The sequence below is a fragment of the Salminus brasiliensis genome, chromosome 1 (assembly GCF_030463535.1).
Source record: "Salminus brasiliensis chromosome 1, fSalBra1.hap2, whole genome shotgun sequence".
Classification (NCBI taxonomy): Eukaryota; Metazoa; Chordata; class Actinopteri; order Characiformes; family Bryconidae; genus Salminus; species Salminus brasiliensis.
Window position 1 is genome coordinate 11,153,278 of NC_132878.1, and position 18,713 is coordinate 11,171,990.

The 18,713-nt window shown below is 41.3% G+C and overlaps 1 protein-coding gene across 3 annotated transcripts in view; it reads left to right on the forward strand.

Moving 5' to 3' along the window:
* The window catches only part of eeig1b (estrogen-induced osteoclastogenesis regulator 1b), a 66,647-nt gene that overhangs the window by 42,977 nt on the left and 4,957 nt on the right, over positions 1-18,713 (forward strand). For 2 of the 3 annotated variants that reach the window (XM_072666302.1, XM_072666376.1), the window contains 9 exons: positions 794-914; positions 1,952-1,981; positions 12,743-12,859; positions 14,592-14,638; positions 15,860-16,026; positions 16,136-16,240; positions 16,575-16,776; positions 17,154-17,275; positions 18,606-18,675. In XM_072666302.1, coding sequence (XP_072522403.1) covers positions 794-914; positions 1,952-1,981; positions 12,743-12,859; positions 14,592-14,638; positions 15,860-16,026; positions 16,136-16,240; positions 16,575-16,776; positions 17,154-17,275; positions 18,606-18,675 — 981 coding nt within the window. The remainder of the gene's footprint in view (positions 1-793; positions 915-1,951; positions 1,982-12,742; positions 12,860-14,591; positions 14,639-15,859; positions 16,027-16,135; positions 16,241-16,574; positions 16,777-17,153; positions 17,276-18,605; positions 18,676-18,713) is intronic. The other variant, XM_072666459.1, reaches the window with a different exon arrangement.

Genomic DNA, 18,713 nt, shown 5'->3' on the forward strand with positions numbered 1-18,713 from the left:
TCTGCTTGTTGGTGCTGGTTGAAAAGATTTGTCTCAGACCTTCAGGAACTTCTGTAATCTGTAGTCTTTCAGGATTGCTCTGATATAGGAATTCTGTAACATCATTGTTCAGCTATCCACGCTTGGAGGAGAACATTAACTGCTAGTACAGGGCTGTACAGGAAGCGTACAGTGTACTATCGAAGCTGCTATAAGGCTGTATAAAACACCACATTTGAATATATGGTAATATCTTAATATTCATTTTGACTAAATTAGCCTCATCTAAGCAGACTTAGCAGTTCAGTTCTACAACCCCAAATTCGGTTCAGTCGGGTTTCACCAAATCAGTAAACGAATCTCTCTCTGACCAACCCGTGTAGTGTGTATATCATTAGAGCTCTGCCAAATCAGGACATGTTTATTGTACTGAAATTTCCCCAGTCAATTTTTTAAATGTTGTGCAGTCAGCCCAGCTTGCATGAGTTACAGCAGCCATTTGTCCATAAGAGCAAATGTCCTGACCTGAGTGCAGAATGGATGCAAAGGCAGAACCATGTGTTTATGAGCACAGAGCTCTGAGAGTGCTGATCTGTGTGAGCGATACATGTGTAAGTAATGCGTGCAATTTGCAGTGACGACCATATTTATGATGACTGTGATCATTATAATCATAGTGGTGGTGAAGATGACATTATGATGGTGGTGATGATGATGATGATGACGAGGACGATGATGATGATGATGTGGATGGTGGAGGAGATATTCACTGATCTCTTTCTTTGTCTCTTGTCTCTTTCTCTCTCTCTCTCAGGCAAGAGGTGCAGGAGAACTGTGTTCGCTGGCGAAAGAAGTTCCCCTTCGTGTGTAAGATGAGTGCCAATCCTACAACAGGTGTTCTGGACCCCTGCATCTGCCGAGTGTCTGTGAGAAAGGTACAAGCACACATACGCAACCACATGCGTTTCAGGAGCGCATATACATAGGCTAGTTTTTAGGCCTAGCAAGGAGTACATACATTATATGCCTTTAAATACATTAATAATACAATATATATTTAAACAGCATTTAGAGTACAAATGACAACAATAGTAGTAGTAGTAGTAGTAGTAGTAATAATAATAATAATAATAATAATAATCTAGTATTTAAAAAGTATGCAGAGAAGCAGGTGAACTACAGTATGGAATACTTTAAATATGTTTATAATAAAATGTATATTTAAACAGCATTTAGAGTACAATTACATAACAACAATAGTAGTAGTAGTAGTAGTAATAATAATAATAATAATCTAATATTTAAAAAGTATGCAGAGAAGCAGGTGAACTACAGTATGGAATACTTTAAATATGTTTATAATAAAATGTATATTTAAACAGCATTTAGAGTACAATTACATAACAATAGTAGTAGTAGTAGTAGTAATAATAATAATAATAATAATAATAATAATAATAATAATCTAATATTTAAAAAGTATGCAGAGAAGCAGGTGAACTACATTATGGGCCTAGTGTATTCCAAACCAAGGGTGGTTTTTGGTATGACCGTGTATGTAATCGATAGTGACAGCTAAAATGATATCTGCAAGCTGATGTAACTGATCTAATGTAATATACTGTGGCACTTTCTGTGAATGCTACTTACATGTCCATGTCATGTATTATGTATTATTACATGTATATACACTGAATAACTGAATAATTGTAATAGCAGTGCTTTATTATTATGTGCATGATGTGTTGGAATATCAGTATGAGACGATATGAGCTGTTTCTGTAGTAAATGATGTATATGGTGTAATAGTCTGCTGTGCCGGGAGCCTTGTTTCATTCGCTTCATGCTTAAACTCAGTTCCCTGTATGGTCACCATGGTGATGGCTAACTGATTGCATAACGGTTCCCATTGTCTCTCATGTCTCTCATGTCTCTCTCTCTCTCTCTCTCTCTCTCTCTCTCTGTTTTATAGGAGCTCAAGGGTGGAAAGGCTTTTTCAAAGGTAAGAGTCTGACCAGAACATCCTTTCTCTTTCTCTCTCTCTTTCTCTCTTTCTCTCTTTCTCTCTCTCTTTCTCTCTTTCTCTCTCTCTCTCTCTCTCTCTCTCTCTCTCTCTCTCTCTCTCTCATCCTTCCATCCATCCAGTAGTCTATCCTCTCTTTATATCTGTCTTTCTGTCTGTAGAAACAATATGTCCAAATTTTTGTGGACACCCCTACCAATGAATGCATTCTGCTACTGTTAAGCTTCACTCAGTGCTGACACTGATTTGCAAAAACACAGCTTGTCTCTGGTGCAGATAAACATGAACACCATGCCCAATCCCAGGCGTGGGCTAGAGGGGGTATAAAGCCCTCCCCAGCATTGAGCTGTAGAGCAGTAGAGCTGTGTTCTTTGGAATGATGGCTGATGCTTTGTCCAATGATTTTGGGATGAGTTGGGGTGGTGATCATCCAACATACTGACCTAACTAATGCTCTTGTCACTGAATGCAATCAAATGCTCACAGCAATGCTCCAAGATCTAGCCGAAAGCCTTCCCTGGACAGTAGAGACAGTTACTCCAACAAAATACCTGTGATTTTGGAGATTCTGAGGTCGTGAAGACTTGTAATTTATATACAGAACTCTGTGTTAAGAAGTGTAACAGCCTTCTAGATTGAATCAGTATTCATGCATGTACTGTATATGCAGACGGCATACTGGTGCAGACACGACCCTTATTTACTTATTAGCGTCTGCTTGAGTGCGTTATACTAAAAGAACGGTTAAATAGTCAGCATGTACGTGTTCAGGCTTACGGTACAATGTAAGGTTCCTTTCAGTGTGCTTTTAGGGGAAACAGAGCAGGGCTACGTTTCCCAAAAGCATCTTACCACAAAGCTTGTTTTAAATGGTCGAGAGAGCATTACGTTGAACTCTCTCTCAACCAGCTAAGATAATCTTAATGCTACAATCCTTTTGGGAATCTGAGCTCAGAACAGAAGGGTTCTATCAGAACAAGCTGTTTCAGGTTTCTTAAGACACTCTGTCCGCTTCAAATATCACGATGCGAAGAGAGAAAGAGAGGGAGAGAGAGAATGTTCTAGTAAGCATAGTTTCAGGGATTGTAGCCTACATACTCAATGATGTAGTGAACCTCCCTAGTCCTGTCTGGTCATGTTTGGAATGAAGTCCCTCCCTGGAATTCCTGCAGTGTGTGTGTGTGTGTGTGTGTGTGTGTGTGTGTGTGTGTGTGTGTGTGTGTGTGTGTGTGTGTGTGTGTGTGTGTGTGTGTGTGTGTGTGTGTGTGTGTGTGTGTGTGCGCTTCTCTGCATGTGCATTTGCTGTGTTCTGTGGGTTGTTTTTATACCAGTATACCATATCCCTTGTACTGTTAAGCAGTACAGGGTAGGGTATTTACATAAGCTTCATGTCTGTAGAACTTCTATGAACTTCTAATGTTCAGCATGAAGATCTGAGCAGGGTCCATGAGCACAAGATTCATGACTGCAGTCAGTTGATGGCTTCTGTATTTGCAGCTAGACATCCATAAGTGTGAAACCGTTTTGGCACACCTCAATTACTGTGTCCTTTTTATTACAATATTCATCTAAATATGGACAAAAGTCTTGGGACATCTGCTCATGCATTGTTTTGTCCGAAATCAAGGTTTTAAAAAAGGGGGTTATCCTGCTTTTGTTGGAGTAACAGTCTCTACTGTCCTGGGAAGGCTTTACACTAGATTCTGGAGGAGAATTGCTGTAAGGATCTGATTGAATTCAGCGAAAGAGCCTTAGTGAGGTCAGAGTGTTGGACAATCATCATGCTACCTCATCCCCAACCCCCCCCCCCATCTCATTTCAAAAGTACTGGATGGAGTACCATCCATAATTCCAGAGAATACAGATCCACTGTTCCACAGCTCGATGCTGGGTGGATTTATTCACCTCTAGCTCATGCCTGGCATTAGGTATGGAGCCAACGGGTTCATGTTTCTGTAATTTTTTGGCAGGACTTTTCTACAAGGACTAGACAAGCTGTGTGTGTTTGCACAATTGTGTCAGCAATGGGTGCAACTTAACATGTATTGTAAGTTGCTTTCTTTTAGTACATTATACTGATGTTTAAACTTCAGAATTGCTGACCCACATTCAGTCTATGGTACTAATAATAGCCAGGGCCTAGTTAAAAGTTCATTAGTGGAATGTCTGGGCCCTTGTTTGAGCCACTTATCTGTGTTGTGGTAAAGTAGAGTGGGTCTACACTGCCCTATTATTATAAGCCCTCTATGCCTTGGTTGATAGATCCATAATTAGAGCCCTCTCATTTAAATACAGCTTGAATTTTAATGGTAAAACTTGAGGCGCCTTCCCTTAAACTACTCTGGACGGTGCTTGCTGCGGACCAATTAATAAATCAGCCAGCAGCAAAGTACCTCAACCAAGAGAAAAAAATACAGCTCTAGCTCCCATTGAGAGCCTCTAGGAATCCAGAGCTGTATAAATGAGAGCAAGGTATTCCAGAAGAGGTAAGCTGTTGAAGTACATCACTCCACAAAGGGTTAGGAAGCCATTTCTAAAGTTCTAGGACTCCAAGCAGACCACAAACCATTATCTTCAAACGGAGAGAACTTGGACTGATAGTGAATCTTCCCAGAAGTGCTTGGCGTACCCAAAAAATCCCAGGAAAATGTCTAAGTAACTGCAAGCCTTGCTCACCTCAGATAAAGTCTGCTTTCACGATTCCACCATCAGGACGATAAGCAAAAACTAAACACTGCCTACCAAGAGAAAGTACATCTTGATGACCCTCAATTTCTTTTGGAAGAATGTTCTTTTGGAAGACGGGTCCTGTTGCAGTTCTGTCTCTGACACAGCATTTAACCATAAGAACACAATATCAGCAGTCAGTCATGGTGGTGATGGTGTGATTACGGTGTGGCCTGGAAGACTTGCTGAAATGGGTGGAATCCTGAAATCTGCTCTGTAGGATCATAACTGTCATCAGGCTTTGATCTGAAGCTCAAGTGCAAGTCCACCTCTGAATGGCTTTAAAGACACAAAATGCCTAGTCCTAATCCCATTGAGATTCTGGGGCAGGACCTTAAACAAGCAGTTTCTCCTTGTTCTCTGTAACATTTTGGATGAGGATCTGAAAATATTTAGTGTGATAGATATGCTAAGATGGAGGAAATCAGCAGGGGACAAATACTTTGTCATTGCAATGTATAGAAATCACATGTTTTTTGTGTTCAGGTTCATGTGAACATAAAAAATAATGTTAATGTATTGTTAAAAAAAAAAAATAAAATCAGATCAAGCTTGTCCATTCACGTAGCTGTAATATAGTGCACTGCTTAAAAAGCAAAAAAAGCCTTAAAACAAGGATACAATGCATACAAATCTTTAACAAATGCAAAATGAAAATAAATTCAAGTAAGACAAAATAAAAAAAGTGAAAAAAATGAAATGCAGACAAATCTTAAAAATAAACAAATCAAAATTATAACAAAATGTAAAACAAGAACTTTAAATTAAGCCAAACAATCCTTAAATGGTCCTTTAAATAAGACACAAAGCATAATTTTCCAAAAAAAGTCCAAATGCAAGAACGTAAAAATGTAAAATGTAAAAATCCTTAAAATATATTTTTATATAAATATATAAAAATCTTTACAATAAGCCAAAATGCAAAAAAATCTTTACAATAAGACAAAATGCAATAACTAAAATAAGACAAAATGCAAAAATGACCATTAAAATAAAACAGAATGCAATTAGAGAGAACATAGGAGGTCAAGGAAGACAGCTAACCCTGCATTTACAGCACCCTGTAAACATATTGTTGCTGTAAAAAGAAATGTGACCTCTGTATGTCATCAAGTCCATCACATGACATGGACTGTCTCCGAGAAGGAGTGGCAGTAAAGTGTTTTCTGTTTGCTGAGCGACTTTGATTGATGAGGCTGTGTTCTCTCTCTATCACGCTCTTCTGGAGGCTTCTTTCAGCAGCTGTTTATCTTTTTATTGCCATCTGAGGAGAAGAGTGTGACCTGGGTGATGATTGAGAGGACAGTTTGCAGAAGCTGGACCTGCCAGTGGCTCCCGTCTTTTAGAACCAGCAGTGATGTAACTTGAGCACTGTTTATTCATGTTTTGAGACGAGGTTTCAGAGATGAAAGGCTATGATTGATCTGCAGTAACAGAGGAGAAGGCGTTGTCTTGCAGGTGCTGTTATTGGTAATTGAAGAAGTGAAGTGTGGATCCGTCTCTCACCACCTCCAACACCTGTGGTCTGAGCGATCTAAAAAAAGGGTGTCATCAGAATAAGAGTAAACTCTTCAGACTTTTAAAAGGGTCTTTACACTCTCACATCTTCATGGATGTTTCAAATAACCTTTAAAACACCTTTATGTCTGGGAGTGGACATCACTGCAGACCACTGGGATATGTTGGGGATAAAAGTCAGTAAGTGTGTTGTGTTGGTTTGACAAATTGATGCTTTGAAAACTACTAAAAAATGAATGCTGGCTTCCATTCTTTAGTCCTGTAGTGAGTGTGTGTGTGTGTGTGTGTGTGTGTGTGTGTGTGTGTGTGTGTCTAGTTTGAGGGACAGGGCGATGTTATTTTGGTAAGTGCTCCCTTGTACTTTTGCCTCCTCCTCATTTGCTGATGCGGTAGGAGAGCAGTGTCCTGAAAATTCTGTCGACGGTGCAGAACGAGGGGAAAGAGGGCAGACCTTTGGATCCTGGCCACCTGACCAAGACGCCAAAGAGAGAAATATAGGCCTGTGAGATCCTTCTAGTTTCTAGACCTTCGGACATTGTGAAAAATGGTACTAGGTAAAAGAAAAAGTACTAAAATGATACATGATGCATGATATGATCAAGTTCTAGTCCATTAATCTCTCTCCCTGGCTTAGTGGTCCAGTGGTTAGGGCATATGAAAGATACACACAGGATTTTAAGGAGCTGTACTCCTTAAGTTCTACTCCATATTCTTTGACCACCTGGCATGTTGTCAGAAAACTAGCCTTGTGATTGGCTGTCTGCATGTTCATGTTTTTTTTTTATTGCAAAAGATTTTTTGTTTCCAGTCCAATTTGAGTCATCAGTAATGAAAGCTGCCTGCACCTTTCAGGGCTAACTGATGGACAGCCCTTTCCTGTCAAAGCAGGCGGTACCACAGTCTCTGAGGGTACACTCTTAAAAATAAAGCGATCTTTAATTGATGCCAGAGAGGAACCATTTTTGATTGCATAAAGAATCATTTTTGTAAAAGAGATGTAAAGGACCTTTAATAGGATCTTTGCGCGCACACACACACACACACACACACAAAATTGGATCTTTGTGGAACCAAAAGTGGTTCTTCCATTGCATCACTCAAGGAACCCTTGAACATGATTATTTTTAAGCGTGCACACTCCCAAAAATAAAGGTGCTTCAGAAGGTTCTTTCAGAGCCATGTTTGTAATTGAGATGTTAGAGTGTGGTTCACGAAGGTTCATGTAAAGGTTGTTTACAAAAAAAACTATGGTAAACTATTAATAATTAAATTGGCATTGCTCAAAGATCCTTATGAGCCACTTTTGCTTTTTCGCATATAGGCAAAAGTCTCGAAGGCCAGACTGTCAACACACTACACCTATTAAGAAATAAGTTGAATTCAGTGCAGACTAATGATAGGTAATTTTCTCATTTCCAGTAATCATTAGGCCTCTGAAGATCTAGAAGACCATGAGTGTTCCTCACTGCATCTGATATAATAGTAACTCCTACACGTGCTGGGCTAAATAGCTTCCCACTGGTTGTTCTTGTGTTGATATCTCGATATGCAGTCCAGCAACGACCACATGGCCATCTCTGTGTTTGGCCTCCGAGCTGCACAGCTCTCGCGCACCTGACTGAAGCGGCCTGTTGTCACGTGGGAAATGTGGATGTTTTAAAGCGGATAGGAAACCGCTGGAGTCTTTAAATAAAACCTTGTAAATGCAGTCTGCTGCCTCCTGAAAGCAGAAGTCTAGAAAGCGGAGAGGAAGCATCAGAGAGAAAGTAGATGGGGATCGGAAATAAACAAGTGTTTTTGACTGAAAACGGACAGACGAGCAGACAGGGAAGAGACAGACAAATGGACAGTCTCTCTTACTCACACACACACATGCGCCCACACGGTAAGGGCTGAGCAGGTGGCTCACTACACCATGTGTCTCCTCAAACTAAAGCTGCTTTCTGTCTCAAAGCTTCTTATAGCAAACCCTTCTCTGGCAGGTAGGACAGGACATATAGACTCTCAGTGTTTTACTGACACTGATTTTGGAGATACAAGGTGCTGTTGTGAGAACGAGTATAAACAGTAAAGTTACATTAATATTTCTAGGCAGTAAGTGAGTTTTTGCTCAGTAAAACAGCTGATACTGATGTACCTGGTGTCTTCAGGTCAGCTTGAATTGTAGGTCAGCTTGCAAGTTGATTGAGATTCTTTACCCAATCCTTTGTTGCAATCTTCCATCACTTTTCCTCTTCCGTCCACGTCCAGGGAGGTTAGCTACAGTGAATTTTTAAAGTAAATGATTGTACTGTAACACATGTTAAGGTCTGGGTTGTATGTTGCACAGTACTTTAATGGTTGGCTCTCAAAACCAATGTATTAAATGTGGGGGAAATGGACAGGTGTGAAGACCAAAATGACTTGAGCCACGTTGTTATGGCCAGACAACTGGGTTGGAGCATTGCAAAATTTATATTGCAGAGCAGCCCTTTTCTTCATTTGGACTACAAAGGAAAGCATTTGTTACCCTCACAAATCAGTGTGCTTTTGGCACTCAGCACCAGGACACTGGTTTGTGGTTTGTGCATCCTCAGACCACTGTCAGTAGTTACTCATCACTAGTGACCAGGAGCCCCCATTACCCTGGCCATTCCAGGTGGAATGCTCTGACCCAGTTTTCTGACCGAAACGTACTCATGATTCATTGACCGCCTGATCCATGAGCTTACATAAGCTCTGTACTGAAAAGAGTCCATGAGCAGAAGAAGGCACCTCTCGCAGCCCATTCTCCCCAGGAAGAACACAACATCAATAAAAATAAATAAACAGGATTTATTTACAAACAGGACTACAAATCAGGACATTGGAGACTTGGAGACATTGGAGACTTTTTGTTAATAGATACTTTTGTTAATGAATTCAGCTGAATATCTGGGCCTTACCACTTATCTAACTACTGAACTACAACTCGTTTCACAGAACTGAAGGTGGAAACCCTTACCTAACATGTCTTTATTATAATCAATAATCAATGTACTCCTCAGTGTTTTTATTCATAGGCTTGCCTGTTTTTACCTGAAATCATGTCTACACCTCTGTGATTGACTGCAGGTGGTAGTGGTGTTAAATTGACCAATCATAAGCAAGCCTAGGTGAAGTTACTTATTAGCCTGGTGTGGTTTCAGCCAGGTATATGATGGTGTAGGCATGCGGTTTGCACAATACTAGTTGGTGTACATAAACTTTTATAGCTTGTTTGCTACATTAGTACACATTAGTACATTAGTAACACACTTCAACTACACACACATGTTCAGGAAATAGTTAAACTACACACACATGTGTTTAGGAAATAGTTAAACTACACACATGTTTAGGGAATACTTAAACTACACACACATGTTCAGGGAATACTTAAACTACACAAACATGTTCAGGGAATACTTAAACTACACAAACATGTTCAGGGAATACTTAAACTACACACACATGTTTAGGGAATACTTAAACTACACAAACATGTTCAGGGAATACTTAAACTACACACACATGTTCAGGGAATAGAGATCCCTCAATGTAAAAATACAATGTGCAATACCCCCCCACCCCCCACCCCACACACACACACACACACACACACGTGAAAATAAGAGTCAGTTGCTGTTATCTGTAAATAATCTGTAAATAATAGTTATTGCTTTTTTACTTCTATTATTTATATTGTGTGTACGTTTTTGTCACTGCATGTCTTGCTATACCTTTGCTGCTGTGACACTGAGAATTACCCCACTGTAGGACTAATAAAGGATCATCTTAGCCTCATAGTTACGAAGTAAAAACTTAACACATATATTTTTGACACTACGCACTGAGCATTGTCCTGCCTGCGTCACCAGAGTTACATAGTGCAGTTAGCAGCTTTCCCAGCCCGGAGTAACAACGATAGAGATGGCATTTCATATTACAGTCAGTGGCGCATGGAGCTGTTACCGGTTCAAGGTAAAACTGCTACATGATGTTGCTTTAAAGGGTAGATCCATCCTCATCAGTGAGTCTCCCGCCTGTTAGGGTCGATATTAAGCAGGGCTTAGTGAGGAGCGGGCAGAGTAGTAAGCAGCCAATGGGGACCAGTGGGAGTGTCAACATTTGGAAGGTCGTCACCTATCAATACATAATACAGGGGACATTTCTATTGTATCATCTATTGATGAAGCGGAAATATAGACACAGCACAACTGAATTTGCAACCACTTGGGGGCGCACTAGACAGGTTAGGAAGAGCAAAAGTGTCATTTACTGGCATAAAATGACTGTTGTTGGACAACAATCACTTGTGTTAACAAAATACTACAAGCAGCATGTGTGTGAAAATGTTTGTAGATAAAAATAATTAAAAAATACTTTTATTTCATGCTTTAAGCTGAACTGTCCCTTAAAACGTAAGAACGCTTTCTCATTTATCAGACTTTTTCATTGTTACACCACAGTCTCCAGTATGCTCATAAAGGACTGCGTCCCATTATCATTTCTGCTCTGCACAACAAAGAGATCTGCTCACTGAATTTTTCAGAGGAACCAGAGGCGTTACGTGGAAGAGCCCAGGAATGCTACTTAAAAGAAGTGCTGTTAGTTGGGATCATTTCTGGGGCTTTATCTTAGTTTCCGGTGTGACGGTTGTGTGCAAAAAGTCCCATGAATAGTTGATGTCGTTTTTGTGCCGTTTGTGCGTGTGTGGGCTGTTTGTGTCTGTGTGTGACTTCACTATTGTTAGCAGGCTGAATGGAGGCTTTTATGAATTTTTAAAGGGCAGTAGTTTGACACTTGTGCCAGATGTGAGATGGTGGGCAGCTGATCTTGAGGAGAGCAGTGGGGGGTGGAGGGGCTGACAGTAAGCAAGACGTAAGCAGACAAATTGATGGTGGGGGAAAGGATCTGGTAGCATAATCCGTGTGTGTGTTCAGAAATGTTGAGAAATGGTTGGAGTGTGTGAGAGCGCGTGTTGGAGGCTCTTATCAAGAGCGCGAGAGAGAGAGGGGCTCTTTGTAGATGAACGACTTTGCCAGCTTCACATGCCTTTGGTTACATAACTGCACCCTTTAGGGAGGTTAACCCTTTCCTTCCTCTTCCTGCATCAGAACTGACACGTACACATGCTGTTTGAATGAGCAGAACAGACATAGTCATCTGAACTACAGCAGATGCTTTTATTCTGGAGGTGGGAAGCACAATATGGGTTCAATGCTGGGTCCAAGAAAAATGTCCTTGAGGGGACAAAGCAAGTATAGTATATCTTTATCTTTGTAACACTTGAACATTTGTGACTTCTAAAGAACCTGAAATACATATTTCCCCCAATATTAAACATGATTAATCACATTTAAAAGGCCAAATTCTTGTTTCTAGACATTTGACAGGGTGTTACCAAGCCATTTGACAGTGTTTTTCAGTTTAACATTTTCTAAGAGTACTTGGGTGAAGAGTCGAGTACTATGGTCTCCATATTGACTTGGTATCTTTGAATTTTTTCTCTATTCAAACTAGCTGAGGTTATTCTTGGGTAAAGAGAGAAGCACTTTTGTAAGTCGCTCTGGATAAGAGCGTCTGCTGAATGCCGTAAATTTAAAGTGGAATATATTGTGCCCGCATGTAAAACATTTTCTGATTTTTGGATTGTCAAAAATGCACTTGTGGGTGGGGACAAACAATAGTAACCAACAAGATGTTTGACAGTATATTTCTAAGACAATTGACCATATGTTCCCAAACCGTGTGACGATATCTCACCAAGATGTCTGACAGTGTCTAAATTTGAACTTTTACTGAACCACCCCTTTAACCGAGAGAAACAACACATAGATCATTTTTACAGGTAAAGTATGAAATTGCTGAACCAGAGCCACTGGCAGAGATTACTGGCATGCTCCAAGAAAGCATGGCTGCCTTTCAATTCCTGACGAAGTGCAGAGAGTAGACTACAGCTGAGATATGAAGAAATCTGTCTGTATTTTTTATGGTGGCTGTCCAGACCCCATAAACCTTTGCTGTGGAGTAGAGAGGAGTGAAGGTGAAAAGCTGTACAGAGCTGTAAGTCCTTCTTTGTGAGTTGATGCTTTATTTGACTCATTAAACCAAAATGACAGGCTTGTATTCGAACCTGGCTCTCCATTCCACAAAGTAGCAGAGCTGATCCTGGTTCCGAGGTGCAGTGTGTCCACGTGACTGGGTAATAGCGTTGCTTAGAAATGAAGGCTGAGCCATCTGTGTTGGTGGTTACTTTCGGGCTTAGTGGAGAGACGGTTCACAAAGCTCTTAGTGCTTTCCTGGGAAAACTCTGGAATGTAGTGAAGTGATTGAGAAAGGTCATGCGCTGTTTACCCTAACTCATACAGTCTCATAGGAAAAATAAAATATTTCTAAACAGCATTTTTGCACTTATCTAAAGCACCCCTCTGTCTTTTGCTCGCTCTTTCTCTCTCTCTCTCTCTCTTTCTCTTTCTCTCCTTTTGCTCCCAGCTGGGCTTTGCTGACCTCAACATGGCGGAGTTTGCTGGTTCAGGCTCCACTGTGCGCTGCTGTATACTGGAAGGCTACGACACCAAGAACACTCGGCAGGACAACTCCATTCTAAAGGTGAGTTTGTGTGTGTAATATACACGGTACAGCATGTAGGTCATTTTACAGTTTTACAGTATTTTCAGTACTGTGCAGACTACAGGCCATATTATAAGAGATGCAGGTAAACATACATACAGGGACAACTAACAAGAGGTTGTTATGTTGAAGAAAGTAGTTGAGATATTGTGAGGTAGTTTGAAGAACAAAGCTTGGTTCCAGATTTCTACTGGATTCCCCCAGCCAGACGCCCCCCCATTCCATCACCTGCTCACCTGATTTAACATCACTGAGCACTGATTTACCAAACCTGGTAGTTAAATCAGTTAAATTGATAATTCTACACTCCCGTGAGGAGAGCTTTGGAGGTGTTTTACTGAACAACATGTGCCTCTTCAGGGCTACAATAAAACACATCATCATTTCCCCCTTAGACCACTGAATAGTTTATCTCCTTACTGAAGGCAGGAGATCTTCTCTGATCTCCTCCTCCTGATCCTGGATGTCATCACGTAATGCCCACCTATGTATTGCAAAAGATCATCTCTGTTTTCTGGACCCCCCACCCCACCACCCCCCAGCTGTTGACCAAGGCACATTTTGAATTATATACAAGTATATATGTTAGCCACTGAACATGGCTAGTCAGAATACATTCTAGTGTTAACGAACTCTCCAAATAAACTGGCATTAGCACCACCTGCCTAACACAAGACGCCTCTGAAGGCGTCCTGTGGTGTCTGGCAGGTCCTTTAAGTCCTGGAAGTTGTGAGGTGGAGCCTCCATGCATGCATCATGAGCCTTAGGTGCCCAGGACCCTGTCCTCAGTTCACCAGTTGTCCTTTCTTGGACCACTTGTGGTATATACTGATCAGTGCATACCAGGAACACCCCATAAGACCCGCCTGATGTTTTAGAGATCTGGCCATCACAGTTTGTCTCTGGGTAGAGTGTCTCAGATCCTTAAGCCCATTTCCCCTGCTTTTTACACATCACCTTCAAGAACTGGCTGTTCACTTTCTGTCCAGTATATCCCACCAATGTTATTCACTTCACCTGTCAGTGGTGCCCACAGTTCCATTGCTTGAACTCGGTACAGATGGGGTTTGAGTAAATTACATTTTGAGCTGTTTTTACGTCCGTCTCTACTTTAACCCCGTCTTGGGCAACAAAAGCAGCTCTTTGTGTAGCTATATCTAGTCTGCAGTTCCTTCCCATAATCCCAGCACTCATTTGCATCCACTCAGTGACTGTGTGGGAGATGTGTGAACAGGCCGGCCCACTCACCATCTCCACACGCTAATTTTAAATCTGAACACTTGTCTCTAGCCTTGAGTCACTGTCTGGTGTCTTCTTCGAAAGCTGCATTTTGCACCAACAAATGGAAGTGCAGTTTTGGGTCGGTTTTATTTTTGTTCGGTTTAATTGACTGGGTTTATTTTAGGAAGGGTGGAGATGATGCTAAGGCTGCACTCTTTAAAAAAAACGAGCTACGAAAGGTCCTGTGAGCGATGCCGTAGAAGAACGACTTTAGGTGGAGATGTGTGGGTGGAGAACCACTTAAGGGTTCAAAGAAGTGGATGTAGGTTCTTTACCAACTTGAAGGTTCTTCACACTCACAGTACCCTTAGTAGCACTTATTTTTGAGATTGTACACGTGTAGTTACAGTGCTATACATATGCTGATGTTAGAAATGTCTGCTCTGAAATGGTTGTAATGTTTGTTTTGTTGTTGTTTGTTTTTCTGAAGGTTACCATCGGTATGACCTTACTCTCCGGGGACCCTTGCTTCAAAACGTGAGTCATCTTTTTCCTGGACTAGAACGCACCAATGTGGTTTCATTTAGAAGTATGAGGCTTTGGAACCAACTCCACATTGAGCTGTGGTCAAGAGTTGAATCATCCTTCCCTGAATTTTGTTCTTGCTAGAAGCTGTGAGACATTCCCTATGAGAGCCATCATGATTGCTCCTATAGTGCCACCTGCTGGCGTGTGACCAGTTTTCCTGGGTTGAAACCATGGGATTAAGACAGCAGGTCTGAGTTCAGCATCTAAATGATTTCAAGCCAGTGGCAACTTTAATACTGAAAAGATGATGGGGCTACTGGATGGCCAGTGCAGTTGCAGGTGGTCTGGAATCCAAAAACAACAGTGTAAATGTCAGAAATGAGCTAGTAATAATCCAAAGAGTACCATTACATTTCTTACTTTTTTTTATCTGAACAAAAGGTGTACTACTCACGTTAGATAAATGGCTAATTTGGTGTAGGACAGGAATAACAGGAAGCAGAACTTCTTATTCTCCACCTTATATTGTGCCGCAAGTACAGCCTAGCACCTGTACAGTACTAAAAAGAACCAATGTAACCTCTGCACCATTTAAGGTGGATCACACAATTGAAAATGCTGTCAGTACAGGAAGGACATGGAGAAAACAGAAACTCCTGTCTCCCAGATGAGTGACCCAAACAATGGGAAGTTCAGGGGAGCATCCAGGATGACCAGTCAGATTTTGGGGGTATCCAGTGGCACCCTGCCCACCCTTCTGGTTACAGCATTGTTTTAAACCACTTCAAACCCTCTTTGTTTGAGCTTCTCTTGTCTTGGGATTGTGATGGCTGGTATGAATTATAATGATTTATAATGAGTTTGTAGGCTAAGATAGATACACAATAAGGACAAAAGTATCTGGACACCTGCTCATACTTTGTTTCTTCTGAAATCAAGGGCATTAGAACAGAGTTTATCCTGCTTTGGTTGGAGTAACTGTCTCTACCACCCAGGGAAGGCTTTCTACTAGATTTTGGAGCATTGCTGTGAGGATTTGATTGTATTTAGTGACAAGAGCGTAATGTTCATCACCCTACTTCATCCCCAACTCCCGAATCCCATAAGCATTGGTTGGAGCACCATCCAATATTCCAGAGAACACAGTTCCACTGCTCCACAGCTCAATTCTGGGGGCTTTATACCCCTCTAGCCCATGCCTGGTAATAATGTATGTGTCCCTTGTCCCAGGCCCCCAAGCACGGCTAATACCACAGCCTTCGCTTGCCAGGACTCGTCTCTGCAGCTGGACTGTAAAGGAGAGGGCACTGGAGACAAATCCACAGCACCAGTGGGCATCAGCCCAGGCATCACCACCAGCCGGTCACTCAAATCCAGAGCCTCCGCACACTGCTCAGGTGAGCAGCAGCCACCTGTTAATAGTTTAGGAACACTGAGTGTGTGTGTGTGCTCTGCTCCAAATCTGAGACTGTATTTGTGTATATGCATGTGTGTACATGCGTTTAGGTCTGCCAGAGGTGTCGGACGAGAACCTCTCCAGCCCAGATGAGGTGTTTCATACAGGCCACTCGAGGAATTCCAGCTACGCCAGCCAGCAGAGTAAAGTCTCTGGTATTTAGCGGTTATCATTGGATTTACCAGTGGTTATAGACTTCGGCTTCAGACACCGCATGTGCCGTGAATTTCTAATGGGTTTAGTAGCTAATTTGAAATATTTGTAATGCTTTTTTAATGTGTGTATTACCTGGTTCTGGTAGCTTACCATATTTGTACTTAAATGGGCTTATTTATCATATTGCCGCTGTCACACAAAATCTTGTATCTGCAAAGTGTCAGCTTTACAGGAGATAGAAAAAAGTTACTTTCAATGAAAGTCAGTGTAAAAAGGTTTTACCTCAATTCATTTTGGAGCATTTGTGCAGCATTGTGTTGGTCCTCCCTGCAGGCTACAGCACAGAGCATTCCCGCTCGTCCAGCCTGACGGACTTGAGCCAGCACCGGCGGAACACCTCTACCAGCAGCAGCAACACTTCAGCAGGAGCCGCAGCGGCTGCAGAAAGCCCCCCAGAGCCCGAGAAAGAGGCAGTGAAACCAGAAAAGCCACCACGGCCACCAAGGCCTGCTCTGCTCCCCAACAGACCATCCAGGTAAAAGCCTTGACCTTGAATCCTCAGTTAGGAGCAACACCCTACAGCCCACATTACATGCAGCAGAGGGGCTGCCCAAAGTACTACAGCAGTAAATGGGTTATTTACTGGGGGTGTGTCTCTCTAAACATTCTTCAAAATATTAACATCCCCATTAGAGGTAGAACAATATAGCATATAGTCCAGTACAGGCCTTCGATATTATTTAATATTATATTGAATAATACATTCAGCAGACTGAAGCAGATGAAGTACTTATTTTAATACTGACTGTACTATATAATTAAATAAACAAGCATGGCCATTGGCTCAGTAATATCACTAACTTTACTGCCACCGGTTGTGGTAAGTGTATTTACAGTTTGTCTTGGTTGTAGGAGAAAGAAGGACTCTGTAGAGAACCACCCCACCTGGGTAGATGACACTCGCATCGACGCTGATGACATCGTGGAGAAGATCGTCCAGAGTCAGAACTTTGCTGACGTCAGCAACAATGAGGGTGTGTGGGACATTACACGAGTGTCTAAAAAGCCAGTTGTCACCATCTCAGGTGTTATGGCCTCACGAATAAATCTGTAAAGCAGCAATTATATCAGAATTGGTATTTTTGCTCCCCCCTACAGGTGGGGAGTGTAATTAATGTTTACACCACTGCTGTAAGTACAGATACTTAGAGCTCCTCTACATGGACAATTGTACACGGGCATATCTGGACAAGTTGAGAGATACAGAACCGGCATCTGAAGTGTCGTAATATTACAGGATTTTGCAGAGTTGCGGCCCAGAGTGTCAGTGACGGAGATGCCATTCTCCCTAGTCTCCCTAGTCCCTAGAGATGCCATTCTACCTAGCAGAAGACATTCTAAACTTCACTGAAGCTCCACATCTTTCCACAAACTATTTGCTGATGTGATTCTGTAGTGTAATTACAAATACTCACAAACATGACCATGTACTGTGTTGTACTGTAAGTGAGAGTGGAGCTTAATAGAGCATAATGCTGACATAACCAAAATGGTTCTGACACTTCTTAAATAGCACTACTCACTCCTCTTTTTTTACAAAACCCCCAAAAACATCCCAATATTTTTTTTATTATTGGGATAAATAAAATAATATTGCTGTTATTATAATACAAAATGCCCTTTAGTGATTGCACAATGCCACTTTTTATTTTTATTTATTTTTTTATAAATTTATCATCTTGAATATTACCCAATATTGACTGCTGTATTTGCTGCTTAAATCTATGTAGCAGTCTTACCTTAGAATAACAGCTTTATAATCATTAATTGTCAGTAAATGAATTGAGTCGCTGTAAAATGCCACTCTGGGCCAAAATACTGCTACTGCACTATGTAACTCTGATGGAGCTGTACGAGACTCAGTCCACATATTTTTTTACTTCACAGATGCCAGTTCTGTATCTCTCAGCTTCTTAGCAAATGCCTGGAAGCAGTGAGCGGCAGTGATTGGTGTTTACTGCGGTGGTGTAAAAAGTAACCTGTAGGGGGAGCCCAAGAGCAAACAGTAAAATATTATAATTAGAAAATATTTATTTAATATTTATTTATATAATTATAAAATATTAAAGCATTATACTGCTTTAAGACTAGCATCTAAAAGTAGAATATCATTTCTAACACCATTTCTCCACTACCCCACCAGACAAAACAAAGTGTGTGTGTGTGCTGTTTCAGGACAGACAGGATCAAATCGGCTTCATTCATATCCGATGTAAAAATATGCCATCTTTAATCCCTGTTTTTTTTATTTCACTCTCTCTCTCTCACTCTCTCTCTCTCTCTCTCCCTTTCTCACACACACAGATAGCAATTTGCGACTGTTTGTCAGTAGGGATGGTACCACAGCTCTTGGCGGCATCCAGCTGGGCAACAGGTGAGTCAGCTCAAGGGCAGCTTCAGCTGGATACTAAT